The following is a 17,480-nucleotide window of genomic DNA, read 5'->3' as shown; positions in this document are numbered from 1 at the left end:
TATTAATTGGATTGACTAAACAAGCTATGATTGTTTACACTTGGATTGATTTTTTTTTTCCTTTTTGGGGAAAGAGCCTTCCAGTTAGTCTTGATTCCTGGTGACTGTTTGGACAAGTCCCTGCAGTTTTCTTGGCAAGATTTACAGAAGTGGTTGGCCATTGCCTTCCTAGGACTAAGTGAAAGTGACTGCTCCAATGATATCCAGTTGGCTTCCTAGCTAAGTTCTAGAATCCATAGCCTTTCAGTTTCTAGCCTTGTGCCTTAACTACTGTATGAAAATAGCTTTCATATTTGTAATTATTTGATTTATATCTCATATTTCTTCCAGGAACTCAAGATGAGGTATTGGAGTCTTGTGGTGTTTTAATTGCACCACAAGAAATCTTTAGGTTTGACCCATGATTACCAGTTTCTCATATCCTCATTGTTATTGTTTTGGCTAACTGAGACATGTCAGTTCAAGACTAATCTGAAAGTTTCTTTATTTGAGAATATTTCTCCTGTGGGAGACTCCATATATAAAGACAGCATATGGAAACATTCCTTAACTATGTCTATTCAGCCAAAAGAATTAGGGTATGCCTGGGCACTAATTCTTTCAAGTCTTAGAAATTCTTGGATTTGTGCCATTGTCCAAACACTTAAAGAGTTAGTTCTTATTTATGGCAAATTTTTCTGTTCTCTTAAACGTCCAGCACTATTATTGGTACTTTCAGTTTTCATACAGCTAATACAGTTCCCTAAAACATCTATTATTATGGTTTTGTATTTCTTGGCTATCCTGCATAGAAATCTGAGATGCCTAAATCTATCTCATGCACGGTTTGGACTTTAGCAAATATTTTTTGCTCGAGTTTGTTTTGAAAATCTTCCTAAAATGAAGTCACGGTACACAAGGTCAAAACCCATGCTGTATATCATGAAGTTGGACTTGGTGTGCTGTGTGAACCCAACCAGTGAAATTTATTTCAGAGCCAACATGCCTAGAATCAAGATATAAGTGAGAGGACTCCTTTCCACACTGTACCTTTACCAGTTTATAGTAGGTTTTTCCACATGGGCCAATAGGCATTAAAACTTTACTTTCCTTTCCTTTCCTTTCCTTTCCTTTCCTTTCCTTTCCTTTCCTTTCCTTTCCTTTCCTTTCCTTTCCTTTCCTTTCCTTTCCTTTCCTTTCTTTTCCTTCTCTCCTTTCCTTTCCTTCTTTCTCTCCTTCCTTCTTTCTCTCTCTCTCTCTCTGCCCCACCTTCCTTCCTTCCTTCCTTCCTTCCTTCCTTCCTTCCTTCCTTCCTTCCTTCCTTCCTTCCTTCCTTGGTATAAATAGGAGCGCATCTTGTCTTGCCCATCTTAAGCAATCAGACTCCTGGCCTCTGAACCATCTAGCAGTCTGTTCTCACAGTGGCCAACACAGCACAAAGAAGCCCCCTCCAGCCTCTCAGCAGATGGTTTCAGAGGCTGCCATATTGCATCAAAGCTGGTAGCAACTGTTTCTTCATGAATTACTCAAGTTGATAGCCAGCACCAAATCTCATGGAAGCAAGTTCCAAAGTTCACATGTCCTAATTCTTTCAGGATTCAGTTTCATTGGGTGACTTCTGATAGTACTATTTTGGGAAGGGGAAAATAGCTTATCCTGGTCCTCTTTATCCATAGCACTAGTTTGGGCAAAGCATGTGAGAACTCAACCAAATTAACTTGAGTAAAAAAAATGTTATTAAATGGCTTAGCAGTGTACAGGTAATCCTCAATTTACAACAATTCATTTAGTGACCGTTCAAAGTTACAACAGCACTGAAAACAATGAAATGTCATTTTTCACACTTAACGACCATTGCGGCATCCCACATGGACATCTGATCAAAATTCAGATGCTTGGCAACTGGCTCACATTTATGACAATTGCAGCATCCTGCAATCCAGTCCTTATCTTTTGTAACCTTCTGACAAGCAAAGTCAATGGGAAAGCCAGATTCGTTCAACAACCATGTTACTAATTTAAAAACTGCAGTGATTCACTTAACAAATGTCTCACTTAGCAGCAGAAATTTGTGACTCAATTGTGGTAGTAAATCGAGGACTACCTGTATACGAAACAAATCTACATATAAGGTAATAACAGGTTTGGTTATGATTGCACAGGGGTGGTTACCCTGTGCAATCCCATTCCTCATGCTTGAGTGTCAGATTGGACCTGGCCATCACTCTGGTTCTTTTATAATCAAAAGACTCAAGTGCAAGTTGTGCTTTTTAACCAGGGGTGAAATGCTCCCGGTTTGGACCGGGTCGCCGGATCCGGTAGCGATGGAGGCGGGTGGTTCAGAGAACCGGTAGCAAAAATCCCTGCCCCCCCATTGCCCAGCTGAGCCGCGCAATCATCAGAGGCTTTTTTTTTATTTTTAAAAGCATTTTTTCTACAACCTCTTTGGCTGAAAAAATGCTTTTAAAAGTAAAAAAAAAAGCCTCTGATGATCGCGCGGCTCAGCTGGGATCATCAGAGGCTTTTTTGTTTTTTAAAAAGAAAGCCTCTGCTGATCAGGCAAGTCAGCTGGGATCCTCAGAGGCTTTAAAAGCATTTTTTTTACAACCTCTTCAGCCAAACAAATGGTTTTAAAAGTAAAAAAAAAAAAAAAAAGTTGGCCATGCCCAGTTAGTCATATTACCCCCCCCCCCCACCACCACCAAGCCATGCCCACAGAACCGGTAGTGACAAATTTTACATTTCACCACTGTTTTTAACTTAATGTGCAGGTTGACGTTTCCCAAACCCCAATCTGTAAACTGCTGCGTAATGTTCTGGAAATGTTTAGTACAATTCCCATCTTCTCCTCCAATGTATTCTTTAATCGCTTAGCGACCCAAGTGCTTGTAAACATCTTGCCTCTTCTGATGCAAAGGTTGGCCCATTGTCCTCTTCAACATTGGAAGTGGACATCATTAAAGAAGACCCAGATTAACAGAAAGTGCAGAACAAGACAATCCAGCTGCCAGCCAGCCAGGAGATCTCTGGGAAGTTGAGCACAGCCGGAAATTCAGCCAGCTACAAAGTTAGTCAAAGAACCGAGCATCCTTTGAGCAATACGATTTCTTAGCATAGCATAACCTCTGTCTTTAAAAAAAACAACCAAGCTTATTTGCTTATTTCTTTACAAATAGCAAGAGCATTTAGACTTAAATACTGCCCCACAGTGCTTTACAGCACTGTCTGGTTGGTTTACAGTGTAAGCCTTATTGACATATTGCCCCCAACAATCTGGGTAACATTGCATGTATAGATGTAAGATGAGATTATAGAAATAGAATAACAGAGTTGGAAGGGACCTTGGAAGTCTTCTAGTCAAACCCTGTCCAGGCAGGAAACCCTACACCACTTCAGAGAAATGGTTATCCAACATCTTCTTAAAAATTTCCAGTGTTGGAGCATTCACAACTTCTGCAGGCAAGTTGTTCCACTGATTAATTGTTCTAACTGCCGGGAAATTTCTCCTTAGTTCTAAGTTGCTTCTCTCCTTGATTAGTTTCCACCCATTGCTTCTTGTTCTACCTTCAGGTTAAACAGATTTACAATAAATACAGTATATAACTTTTGTAGTGGTAAATTCATTGGATGATAACCTCTTCTATAAAACAGATTTAATGAGCACCTAGTTTGATATTTTTATCAATTTTTTTACCAAAATTTTGGTATTAGAGTGCTTTCTAGCTTTATATATATCTTCCACATACTAACCAGGGGTGAAATCCAGCAGGTCCTGACAAGTTCTGGACAACCGGTAGAATTTTGAGCAGTTCGGAGAACCGGCAAATGCCACCTCTGGCTGACCCCAGCGTGGGGTGGGAATGGAGATTTTGCAGTATCCTTCCCCCAGGAGTGGGGAGGGAGTGGGGATTTTGCAGTATCCTTCCCCTGGAGTGTGATGGGAATTGAGATTTTGCAGTAGCCTTCCCCTGCCACGCCCACCAAGCCATGCCCTCCAAGCCACACCATGCCCACCAAACCACGCCCACAGAACCGGTAGTAAAAAAAATTGGATTTCACCACTGATACTAACTTTATATGCTCCCCACACCAATTAACGCTCTTACCCCTTATTTTAGATTCTTGTTTTCTATCTATCAGTTTAGTTTTTAAATTAATATATCATTTACAGGAAGTCCTTGTTTAGTGGCCTCAATTGGGACTGGCAACTCGGTTGTTAAATGAAGCAGTCACTACGTAAAAACTGTGACTTTGCTTACAATGCTACTTTAGCTCTCGTTTGCTTTACATATATGCAGAGACTGGAAATGTGAGGATTGGGTTGCAAAATTAGTTTTTCATCACCATCCTAACTATGAATGGTCTTTGAGTGAGGCAGTCACTAAATAAGGAGTACTTGTATAGCGTTTAAACTTCCATAATTTTTTCAGAGTTTTATTTCTACTCTTTTATATCCTTTATATTTTTCTAATGACTGTACCCCACCTTCCTTATGTTGTGTGTATATGACCATAATAAATTTGTAATTATTTGCAATTTGTAGTAAGTACGGTAAATATTTTGAGATTAGGATGCATCCAGATACACAAAGGCAAGTATCCTTAATTTATCAATATCTCAATGGGAATATTGTGGTCAAAAGATTTTTCTGCAAATAAATAAGATGCCAGAGACCGAAATGCAGTGTATCACTTTCCCAATATATTTTTTAAAAAATAAAGTTAAACAAATGGAGCCTGGGGGTATTTGTGGGTAAATAGCTTGCCCATGTTTGAAAGAGAGTGATTTCCCCTGCAGCACAACTTCCAGGCAATTAAGATTCGTGCAACATTGCTTGCATTAATAAATCCAAAAGGATTCAAACAGATGGTTCATTTCAGTGGCACTCCACCCCCCAAGAAAGGAATTGTGGGCATGTGTGCTTTTCTCTTGCAGAACTGGCTCTTAACAAGCATAATGAAGATTTAAAGAAGAGCAGAAGAAAGAAATTTAACCACACACCAATCACTTTGTTAGCATCAGTTAACTTCTCTCCTCCTCTCTCCCTCCTTCCCTCTTTTCTGTATGCCTGCTTCCGTCCAGATGGGGGCTGGCTCTTGGGTGGACAGACCAACGACGTCACGGAAAAGCCCTGTCTCTGATCAGATGGGCTTAATATAAACCAGGTTTGTTGAGAAAGAATTAAGGGAGGCAGTCCTTGAACAGATGAAGGATTTTCTGTGGGAGATTTGCTGGTGTTTCATACTTTGAGAACTAAGGGACTCTGATCAAGATCATCGCCTGGCTGCAAACCAACCAACCATCCAGCAAGGTAGTGTTTCTTTACCAAGAACAAATTAATAAACCTTCTTTTAAGCACCAAAGCCGACTTGTATATAGAGAGCAAAAAGGGGAAAAAAAAGAGTTATTTGAAATAGATAAAGTTGCATCAGAACTAGCTTGTATTTCTTCACTGAACTCAGATTGTTAACTGTCCAGTTGGATGCACACAGTGAGAAAAAGACTAGCTATAGAAAAGAATTTGATTCTGTCTGTTTCTAAGAAGTGATGTTTTTGACTAGAATGAGTGAGAAGTGTATTCAATATGCAGAAGTTTGATATTATTCTTGCTTGAGAAAGTTCCTGTGAGAGGAACAGAAAATGGATAGCTTCGTTTTGCATGTGTTTTTCTGTATGGCATTCCTTTACAAAGTTTGGGGCTTTTGCAGGGAATTGCAAATGATAGAGAAGCATTTGCATCTTAAATGTCAGGTAGAACATCATTTGCTGCTTTTGCTTGCATGCCTTAGCTTCCAAAGCGGTGGGATTCCCGTTCATGGGACTGAATGATGGACCAAGTGCTCACTTTGAAAGAGAGTCATTCTGTAAATGCTGCTCTTAGGTTCACTTTGGAAAAGGACCATTAGCCTTCTTTTCTATTCTGCCTGTTAGCTTCTAAAGGCGTTGTTTCAGCTGAGAAAGAACCAAGAACCAAGCTTTAGCCTGAATAAGCCAAATGTCTAAATAGCTGTCATGACCAGAGCTGGTGAGCATCAAGACAACTTTCCTAAAAATGGTAGCTGCAAATGTTTCTGGCTCTCAAGAATTGCCTCGCAGCATTGTTTCTTACCAGTGCTGAACAATCCATCCTGCAAAGTTATAAACTATCCATAGGCAAGGGAGGATAGTCCTGGCTTACTGCTCTTGAGATGAATTACAGCCTTTTACAGTAGAAGGGAATTCTTACACCACAGACATAGCATGGGCACACTTTTGAACTATTTCCTCCTCCACATTGCAAGATTTGTGTTGTTAACTGATCCTTCAAGGGCAAAAGGAAGGAACTTGGGTATGCTTTTACTGTTTCTTAAAGACTGTTAGATGTTTGCCATCCCTTCTTTCTTCTGTAGCCCCTGGTGGCCCACTTGTGGCTGCAGGGCTGCTTTTCAGGAGTACAGAGAGTGGAAACGAAGCAGGATTGTCAAAGGTGACCTTCTTGGCCTCTTCCTCCAGGATGAGTGGATTTTTATTGTGCTCTTCTATGCAGTAAAAACCATGTTCCTTGGTTGCTTTGGATGGCTTTTTTAGATGGCACCGTACTGCCACTTGGTTTGCACTCTTATTGAGAGCAACAGCCATCCACAGATCACATGATCAGGTGGAGGAAACAAATCAGGTTTTGAATTCAAGTTTGAGGTATTTTTATTGGTGAGCAGTTGTTACAATTCCCAACTGCCTCTTAAGGAGGAATTTCCACTGCTATGAGTATCTTTCTCCTATTTTAGCTCTTTGAAGCTACATTCAGGCAGGGAATGGGACAACTCACTGCAGCCTACTCACCACAGCCAACTCACCACGGGACAACTCGCTGCAGGAAAATTCAACAGTTCAATTTAATTGGAATCCTTTGGCATCCTTTCTTTAATGATTCTATTCCACTATTTCTTCAATATTAGCGTAACTCTTATCCTGTGGTGAGTTAGCCATGGTAAGTTGTGCCACAGCGAGTTGGCCATTGCAAGTTGGCTGCGGCAAGTTGGCCATGGCGAGTTGTTGTAGACCCTTCAGGCATGCTAACCACGGGTTTCACTTGTGGGCTTGTCAGACAGACAATGTATGCAACCTACTGGTACTTGTGGTGCTCACCATTTCACCATTGCTGTTTTCTAGTCTTGAAGGGAAAGAGCCATGACCCTGAACAACGTCACCATGCGTCGCAACAGTGCCAGTAGTTGTGGTGCCTTGCAGCCTCAGCAACAACGTTGGAGTGTTCCACCAGATGGGAAGCATCTGGTAGTGCAGAAAGAGACCCAAGAGGCAAACCATCAGAAAAGGTACACGCTCAACAATGAAGAATATTGCCGCAAAAGCTGGTCATCGGGGTCCTCTGATTCTGTCATCTCCACCGAGTCAGGAAACATCTGCTACCGAGTAGTTCTCATAGGGGAACAAGGAGTTGGCAAAACTACCATTGCGAGTGTCTTTGCAGGTGTGCATGACAGCCTGGACAGCGATTGTGAACTTCTGGGAGGTAGGTGTTTTTGTTCCTTGCGCCCCCCCCCCAGGTTTAGTTAAAACTTTTTGGGTGAGAGGCCTTTGGGAACAAGCAAAAATAAAACACATAAATTCAGAGTGCCTGATCTTGAAGTCGTAATGCTGTGGCCTCCAAAGTGATTTCAGAATGTGGTTCTCTATTAAGGAAGATGGCAGAGTCAGCTGGGGGTTGGAAGGAGCTATTTTGAGTTTGCTGTGGAATGCCAACTTTATTTAATTTTGCTTTCCTTATTTTAATGAATACACAAACTGAGCTCTCATCCTAATGTAGTATGCCTTTAAAAAAAATATTAGTTGAATAATGTATATATTTGTAAGTGCAATGTACAAAAATGTACGACATAAGGAAAACTTGTTTGTAGAAACTGTATACATTAGATCACAGGGTGAGCAAAAGATCCAGGCTTTAAGAAATGTACCCCCAATAAATCCCAATGTTAGCACAAACTTTAAAAGAAAATTCTCAAGCTCAACAAACCAAATTGGACAAATGTGCAAATCTGAGAAAAGCTGAACTTGAAGTGCGATAAATGAGAAACAAAGAGAAATAAAAACTGTTGGTTTTTTTTGGATAAATCCACTAAAATGCTTATGTTTCAGTTTTGGGTACATAATCTTCCATTAAGATCACGGGTTCTAAGGGTGATGATTATAAAAGCTGCTGATACTTGCTATAAAGGAGTTAGTGCTTCTGGACAATTTTCATAAACATTCAACATGTGCAGAATTCCAGCTACTTCATCATATTTTCAATTCAAGCAAGACACATCATTAATGAGTTTTTAAAGGGTACACATGATAGAAAAAGGTGATATGCAAATTAGAATAATGGTATAGAAGCAGTTGATAGGTTTAAGAAATATATTCATATGGGAAAAGTAAGATTTCTATACATTATTATTAATCTCATTTGGAATAAAGAAATGAGATCAGCTCAGAAGACAAACTTGGTGTTAAAATACTTTTTAAATATTTCTATTAAGCGAACTGTCCCAATATTTAGACAAGATATTAGAAACAAGCAAAATTAGAGTTTATGTTAAAAAAAGCATTGCAAGCATTGAATTCAGAGATGAATTCTGAAATTGCATTTGAATGTATCTGGGACAGAGGTGGGTTTCAGCAGGTTCTGATCAGTTCTGGAGAACCGGTGGCAGAAATTTTGAGTTCGGAGAACAGGTAGTAAAAATTCTGACTGGCCCCGCCCCCATCTATTCTCTGCCTCCCAAGTCCCAGCTGATCAGGAGGAAATGGGGATTTTGCAGTAACCTTCCCCTGGAGTGGGGTGGGAATGGAGATTTTACAGTATCCTTCCCCTGCCATGCCCACCAAGCCACACCCACAGAACCGGTAGTAAAAAGTTTTGAAACCCACCACTGATCTGGGACTATGCCACAATCAACCTCAATGGGCATATTTCTGAATAGACATGTGAAGGAATGCACTATTGTAGTATAACTTTATATATGTCTAGCTAGAAATGTCCTTCAAAGTCAAATGTAATAAACAGAGAATTGTAAGGTGGGAACAATGGAAATGAGAACACGCTGACTTAAATAATGTGTAAGACCCACTTTCAAACAGCCCTGCATTAGAGTATACTGTAAGATTTTAAAAAATAAATTAGGCTTGCTGAAGTTATTCACTCATTTCAGTTTTCCTTAACCTGCTGTCCTCCAGCTGTGTTGGACTACAACCCTAATAATCCTAATCAGCCATTCTTTGGTTGAGCACGATGAGTATTGTACTTCATCATTCCTGAAGGCACCAGGTTGGAGGAGGCTGTATTGATTTGCCTTTTGATTAAATAAAAGATAGCCCCAATTAATTGGTCTGCAGTTTGTAAAGCATCGTTTGATTATTTCAATAAGTCAATATTTATATTACATTTCCAATTCTCCTTTCATTAAAAAAAAAGGATGTACAGCGTATCATACACTGTACATCCCTCTTCCAATAATTTACTTTTAAAATGGATTTGTTAAAAATATAATAATTAAAGTCCTATCTTCTTTTTGTGATGGGTGGGCATTATTTTAAATTTTACAGATTGGCACTGAAGTAATAATAGCCTAAATAATTCAGTAGCATAAGCACTTTATTTATCCCATGAGTAACTTATATTGCAACTAATGGAACTTCAGGTAGGGTATATATGATTAAAAAATAGCTCTTCAGAATCTGATTTCAAAATGGATTACACTTGGAGTTGGGAGTGAGAAATTCAAGAAGACGGAGAGGAAACCAAGATTTGGGGATCTTTTTTGCACCATCTTCACTGCAATATGGAATGGAACCTTCTGAGCATTTGTTTTAGAACATATAGATGTTGGGATTCTGGGAATGGTAGTCCTAACACATCTGGAGGATTTTACAGTTTGGGGAAGTTGCTACAAAGTAGATCACAGCCAAATGCATGCAATCTTTTGCTCTATCAGGAATTTTAACTCCCTTGTAATTTCCTTTAAGAAGCATAAAAATATAATTAAAAATATAAAGAGAATTGCTAATTTGTTGGTACTCTATGTAGGAACAGCCAAACTTTTTCTTAAAAAAGCCACCCCCTTGAATCTATGTACTTTTGCTCCAGAATAAAGCTTGCAGCTGTAATGCCTGCTCACCCATAAATTGAGTGAAAACAAATATTTTCCATTACTAAGCCTAACTGGAGTCTCCAGGACTGCCTGCAGCTCCCACGGGGGTCAAAAGGTTATGTTTGCTTTATTATTATTTTTCCTTTTGGATCTTCTTTCTACTCTACTTGTCCTACTTAGGAGAAAGAGAACTCCAGCAAAAAGTCAGTGCGGTCATTTTTCTTGTAGGCTTCATCTTTTTTTTTTCTACCATGGAAATTATACAATTCTGGAACTCATGGAAATGTTCAGATCTTTGCCAGAGTCAGATATAAGAATGTCAGATGTAACAATTTTCCCCCTCCCATCCCTAACATTTGTCTGGTGTGATGGTCTGGAGAGGAAAAACAGGCATGAAATACAGTCAAAATAGATTCAGCTGCCCTGTTGATAGATACAGCAGTGAATCTATATTTTCTGAGTTGGTATCTGGAGATGATTTATTTCAAATGCAACCCCCAAAAAATCCTGAGATAATTTTTCTCACTGTGAAAGAATCAATTGAAAATCATGCCTTATCTTGTATCAGACCTCAGTTAGTATGAAGTCCAAGCAGTGGTGGGTTTCAATTTTTTTTACTACCAGTTCTGTGGGTGTGGCTTGGTGGGCGTCACTTGGTGGGCGTGGCAGGGGAAGGATACTGTAAAATCTCCATTCCCTCCCCAATCCAGGGGAAGGTTACTGCAAAATCTCCATTTCCTCCCGATCAGCTGGGACTTGGGAGGCAGAGAATAAATGGGGGCGGGGCCAGTCAGAATTTTTACTATGGGTTCTCCAAACTACTCAAAATTTCTGCCACTGGTTCTCCAGAACTGATCAGAACTTGCTGAAACCCACCTCTTGAGTCCAAGATACAAAAAATTGACAGTCAGAGGCTTCCTCCAAATGTTTCTTTAATCATGGTTGGTTATTTTAATGGAATTGAAGAAAACATTATTGCATACTTGGTTGGGGTTCTAGACACTGCATTTAATTTTAATTAAATGTGAATAATATGACATTTAAAGTTGATTTATTGTATCCCCATCTCCAGATACTTGTGTGTATCTCCTTGTTGGTTACTCAAGTGTTAAGCATGGCTCCCAATGCAGAAAAAGTGTTTTATTCTTGATTAGTTACGCAGAGCACATTTTGTTGGTTAAAATGGAGAGATGCAATTGATGAAGAGTTTTGTTAAACTTAAAAGTTTACCTAATTATTCCCACCTGAAGTAGTTTAATATTGTTTCTTCTTTTTTGGTATGGCATCCACAATCAACAGTGTATGGATGATTTATTTCATTTGTGCCAAAGAGGGAATCTTTACCTTTCTAAACTTTACTTTGCCTAACATTAAACTCTTAGTTATCTAGTGACCACGAAAACTAAAAGAATGTCACATATTTTTGTGTTCTCCATTCTAGAAGACACCTACGAAAGAACTTTGCAGGTGGACGGCGAAAGTGCAAACATAATGCTTTTGGACGTCTGGGAAAACAAGGTAGTGTGCAAAAATCATTTTGTGAGGCAGAAGTATTTATTGCCCCATGTTCATGTCTATAGTCTCATTCTTTAATTTTGCCGAGTGAAATACATACCGTGTTTCCCCGAAAATAAGACCCTGTCTTATATTTTTTTGAACCCAAAATAAGCGCTTGGCCTTATTTTCGGGGAGGTCTTATTATTTTGGGGCGTGTGGAGGAAGATGGGGCTCCTCTTGCCGTCTTACCTGATTTCCAGCTCTGCGTTTAAATATTTTTGGGAAGGGCTTATTTTCGGGGGAAGGCTTATTTTAGCACATGCTCTCAAAAGCCCGATTGGGCTTATTATCAGGGGATGTCTTATTTTTGGGGAAACAGGGTAGTTACATAAATACATTCTTTTTTTTAAAAAAGTCCCCAAATTGGGCAGTAAGCACAGTTAGCTTCAGGGATCCTCTGTGTGGCCACCAGTTACTTCTTGAATGAATTTTTTACTTTGTGCGCAGGGAGAGACTGCATTAAAAAATTAAATACACAGCTTTTAGATTGGATACTCTGTATATGTGTGTGTGTGTGTTGGCCGAAAGCCTGAAAGTACTTATTTTGTTGTTCCTGAAGGTTGTGATGGCACAAAGTGACCAGTTAAGAACTTTGCGACCAGTTTTAAATAACCAGCTCTCAGTTCTAACTAAAGTCAGGCTGCTATTTTTCCCACACAGCACTAGGGCTATGGATTTTCTTCCAGTTTGGAAATGGCTAGTCCCTTCCCTGCTTTCCAGCAGACTATAAACAAGTTTTTAATTTACTTTTAAGTACTACTGTTTGATATTTGATATATTGGGATGTATGTGTGGGTGGGTGTATATCAGTGGTGGGTTTCAATTTTTTTTACTACCGGTGGGTGTGGCTTGGTGGGCGTGACATGGTGGGCGTGGCAGGGGAAGGATACTGTAAAATCTCCATTCCTACCCCACTCCAGGGGGAAGGATATTGCAAAATCTCCATTCCCATCCCACTCTGGGGTCAGCCAGAGATGGCATTTGCCGGTTCTCTGAACTACTCAAAATTTCCGCTGCTAGTTCTCCAAATGGCTCAAAATTTCCGCTACCAGTTCTCCAGAACCTGTCAGGACCTGCTGGATTTCACCCCTGGTCTAGAACCATTGCTTAAGCTAAATATCATGTTGCTTTCTTTGATTCCAGTAATGGGTTTGCTTACAATGTATCTTAGCTGAGTGTCAAAGCCACAACCTGTTAGTTAGTCTATATAGGAGACGTTTGAGGTCAGAGGCCTTTCTAGCTCTTAATTGCAGGTGTTAAATAAATGTTACATCTAGTGGACAAGACACAACTAATAATTCTGGCTAAAGTTAAAGCTTATAAACTGTATTTATTACTAAGCTAATAAATCACCATGACCTCAAGTGGGAGGTATGCCATAGCTATGAGTAAGAGCCAGGCAAATTTCCACTCATTCTATACTTCTGGGACTCTTTGGCCAGCCTGAACCCTGAGGTTTCCTGGTGGCTTCCTATTCGCTACACTTATCACTTCCTTAGACTCTGCATTGGGAAAATAGTCAATATCTGCAGTGGTATGTTTTGATTCCTATTGTAATTCTTTAAATTACTACCCCATTCATGTTGGAAAGCAAGGAGTGACATTGGTAGGACCATATGTCTAACAGTTTTTCTGAACTGGTCTTGGCTAGTTGCATTCTAAGGACTCCATTTAATTGGGCTATGGGTTGCAATTTAAGTCCCTATAAACAAATACTTGATTGACTTGAATTAAGATCTGGGCATATTTATTAAGGTAGTAGAATCAAGGTCCTTTCTTTCACAGTCCATTCCCACATGCTAAACAGTGTATCAGAATTCTGCTCAAGGAATGGAAAGTGATATGGTATGAACTGTAAAGAGAAAGAGATTCCTTTCTAAATGAGTGGAATTCCATCCATAAGCAGAACATTTTCAGAGGTTTATAAGGATGAATTGTTAATGAGGGCAAGGAAGGACATTTACACCACCTATTATACATATCTATACCTGGATCCAATTAACTGATTGTTTTGTAGACATGCATTGCTAGAACAACAAGGAGTATTGCTAGTGAACACACAGAAATACTTTGGGAATCATGTCAGCAATTTTAGTAATAGGTGAGTCTCCCACAGTAGCCATTTTGTGTGTACGCCCATCAGATGCTTTCGAAATTCTAACCGTAAGATAGAACCCCAGTTACCACTGAGGTATTGAATGCATTTTACCTGTCTGAATTTGGTGAAAAAGAGATTTTGCAAATCAAAAGCAAAATTGTATATGCAAGGGATCTTGCAATACAATGCTTGTTCACAAATATGGACAATGCATTTAAAATAACGAAAGCTTTATGATTATAGTAACCAGCAATATTTAGTTTTTCTCCTGTAGCTGATGGGCTTCCAGGTGTGAAGCCTAAACTTCTGACTCTAGATCTCTTTTTATTTGAGTAGAATGAAAATGGATGGCTCCAAGATCAGTGCATGAAAGTTGGAGATGCATATGTGATTGTCTATTCCATCACGGACCGGGCAAGCTTTGAAAGAGCATCTGAGCTAAGGATTCGGCTCCGCAGGGCACGGCCGATGGAAGACCTTCCTATTATTTTAGTGGGCAACAAAAGCGACCTAGTAAGGCGCCGTGAAGTTTCTGTTTCAGGTAAGGATGTTTCTCTTCAAATATTTTTGTTTCAACTCTTTAGATACTGTAATTGTAGACCTGTCTACATTATGACTTGTTTGCATAATAATGATGAGTAGGGATGGTAGAAGTGCTTTGAATTCCAAAAGAGAATTCATTGACAGTACACGTAGTCCTCGACTTGCAACAGTTTTTTTAGTGACCATTTGAAGTTACAACGGCACTGAAAAAGTAACTTATGACTGATTTTCACACTTATGACTATTGCAGCATCTGCATGGTCACAGGATCAAAATTCAGATACTTGGCAACTGGTTCCTATTTATAGCCCAGGCTCGTGAGCATCTTTTTCAACCTTCTGACAAGCAAAGTAAATGTTTACTACTGGGTTACTAGCTTAACAACTGCAGTGATTCACTTAGCAACTGTGGTAAGCAAGATCATAAAATGGGGCAAAACTCACTTAACAACTGTCTCAGCAACAGAAATTTTGGGCTTAATTGTGGTCGCAGTGTTGGGATTCCAAATTTTTTACTACCGGTTTTGTGGGCATGGTTTGGTGGGCGTGTCGTGTCTTGGTGGGCATGGCATGGCTTGGTGGGTGTGGCAGGGGAAGGTTACTGAAAAATCTCCATTTCTTCTCAATCAGCTGTGACTTGGGAGGCAGAGAATAGATAGGGGCGGGCCAGTCAGAGATAGTATTTAACGGTTCTCCGAACTACTCAAAATTTCTATTACTGGTTCTCCAGAACTGGTCAGAATCTGCTGAATACCACCTCATGTTGTAAGTCAAGGACTACCTGTAGTGAAGTGGCACTGCTGAAAGAAACTTCCTTCAGGGAGACATTTTATCTTTTAAGTCAGTGTTTTGCTTTCTAGGGGATTCTAGGAATTGAAGTCCACATATCTTAAACGTTTCTAAGTTTGAAGAACGCTGCTTTCTAGTAATATTTTGTCTTCAAATATTTTCCAGAGGGCCGAGCCTGTGCTGTAGTGTTTGATTGTAAGTTCATTGAGACCTCAGCAGCCGTACAGCATAATGTCAGGGAGCTGTTTGAAGGCATCGTCCGTCAAGTTCGTCTGAGAAGGGACAGCAGAGAAAAGAACGAGAAGAGGCTGGCATATCAAAAGAGAAAAGAGACCATCCCTAAGAAGGCGAGGAGATTCTGGGGGAAGATTGTAGCCCGAAAAAACAAGAATATGGCTTTCAAACTGAAGTCCAAATCTTGCCATGATCTCTCTGTCCTTTAGGAACTTGGGGAGACATCCAGACTTTTATCTATCACAAATATGCCACATAATCTCCCGGACTGAGAAAAATCAATCTATATTAGATTGGTCAACACAGCTGATCTGGAATCACAATTTGTGATTACTGTGATGGTGCATGCCTGCAATACAGTAAGCATGGCCTCATGCATGGAAGAAGGAATGTCATCTATATGTTTGGTTTATATGAGCGTACTGGATTGGGTACAGCATTTTTATGCTCTCTGAAAGAACATTCCAAACAATATAGTGAGATGAGCCTGAAAAAACACAACCTGTTTCCTATGGAAAGGGGAACTCCTATAGTTGCCTTCTTCCTAACCAACCAGTTGCTTTTCTTAAGTGTGCACTGCTAAGTCTTATTCTTACAATATCATCTGTTGCAGTGGTTAGATAGATATCAGCAGCATCAGCAGATAATCAGATGCTCAGATCACTAGGAACGCTAAAGCCAGCCACCCATTGGTGGTTATTGTCATGAAGTCAACACTGTCCCGATTCTAAATCCATTCACTTTCTGCTCTACTGGCCCTATGTCCATTTATATTCTGGCCATCTTCCTAATTGCACCTGGCATGTTGCTTTACAGCCTGAGATTCTAAAAGATAAAGTAGGCATTGCAGCAGATCTGATATCGAATTCAATTCTTTCTGGCTTTTGTATTATTCCACCTCCTTGCCTCCTCGCTGCCAACTGAAACCATCAAAGCATGGCTACCTCTGAAATAAAAGCACATCCATTGCAAACCAGCAATTGCTACGGCATAGCACCATTCAATTAATGGGGACCTTGTCCACTGAAGAGGCAGGGAGAAAATACCTTAAGTGGTATGCACACATGTGCCTTTGAGTCAGCATTGACTCCTGGGGACTGTCAGAAAAAGTCCCTGCATTTTTCTTGGCAGGATTTTGGAAGTGGTATGCCATTGCCTCCTTCCAAGGGCTGAGAGAGAGTCATTGGCCAAGATCACCCAGCTGGCTATGTGCCTAAGGCGGGACAAGAATTCACAGATTCTCAGTTTCTAGCTGGTGCCTTAATCACTACACCAAACTGGCACTCCTTAATATGGTAGGGTTAATTATCAAGCGATGCTTATGTTGTTGTGATCCAATATGGAGAATTAGTCTGAATACCGATAATAAAGAATGTTGGGAATTTTAATTGCGTAATTATAGAATAAATATTTTCTTATTTCTCTCTAGAGCCATTCAGAATTCCTAAAAACAGCATGTTAAAGCCAGACACACTCAGGAAAGGAGAGGACATTAGCTCACTCATGAAGGGGAATTCCTGTCTGAATTCAGTTCAGTTTTTGCTGTAAATTACTGCAAATCAACTTATGGTAGGAATGGTAGATCCTGAGAATGAAACTCAAGGGTGAGATGTAAATTTTGGAGAAGGTGGATTGCTTTTTAGTAAAAATCAAAAAGACAGTTTGTGCTCAAAACAACTGTTTATGACATTACTTTTATATTTATTATCGTTCAATTATTAATTGTATTTTCAATAGGTGAGCTCGAAGAAAGGAGAGATAGAAGGACTGTGGAAAATGTAGTATTGAAATATATTTATTAAACGATTTCTTTAGAAAATGTTGGTTTTTGTTACTGTTTTCTATTATCTTTTGGATTAAGCAACATTTATTTACATACCTTAAAAATCAATAAAATATTCCATTGCTTTTGAAATGAAATCTCAAATGTTCCTTCTTTTAACGGTGTGATGAAAGTTTACTTCACACAGGAAAATATCTGTTTTTTTACTTTTATGTAATACAATATCAACATACACATCTACCAAAGGCAGCTTGTATATTCACTAGTTCTTAAAGATGGTCAGTGCACTTAACCCTTCATATTTGTAATTTGTTTCTTAAATTGTGAACTCTCAGTTCACAATTTATAAGTTAAATAAATAAATTTAAACA

At 39.5% G+C, this 17,480-nt stretch overlaps 1 protein-coding gene across 1 annotated transcript; it reads left to right on the top strand.

Annotated features, from left to right (window-relative positions):
• The first annotated feature begins 4,912 nt into the window (after positions 1-4,912).
• GEM (GTP binding protein overexpressed in skeletal muscle) lies at positions 4,913-17,241 on the top strand. The gene is made up of 5 exons (XM_034422444.3): positions 4,913-5,290; positions 7,129-7,489; positions 11,548-11,624; positions 14,098-14,302; positions 15,258-17,241. The coding sequence occupies exons 2-5, from the start codon at positions 7,147-7,149 to the stop codon at positions 15,533-15,535; spliced, it is 903 nt and encodes a 300-aa protein (XP_034278335.1). The 5' UTR covers positions 4,913-5,290; positions 7,129-7,146; the 3' UTR covers positions 15,536-17,241.
• The last annotated feature ends 239 nt before the right edge of the window (positions 17,242-17,480 follow it).

Source organism: Pantherophis guttatus, chromosome 3 (genome assembly GCF_059756535.1).
Source record: "Pantherophis guttatus breed Tessera chromosome 3, ASM5975653v1, whole genome shotgun sequence".
NCBI lineage: Eukaryota > Metazoa > Chordata > Lepidosauria > Squamata > Colubridae > Pantherophis > Pantherophis guttatus.
This window is presented reverse-complemented; position numbering and strand designations above follow the sequence as displayed.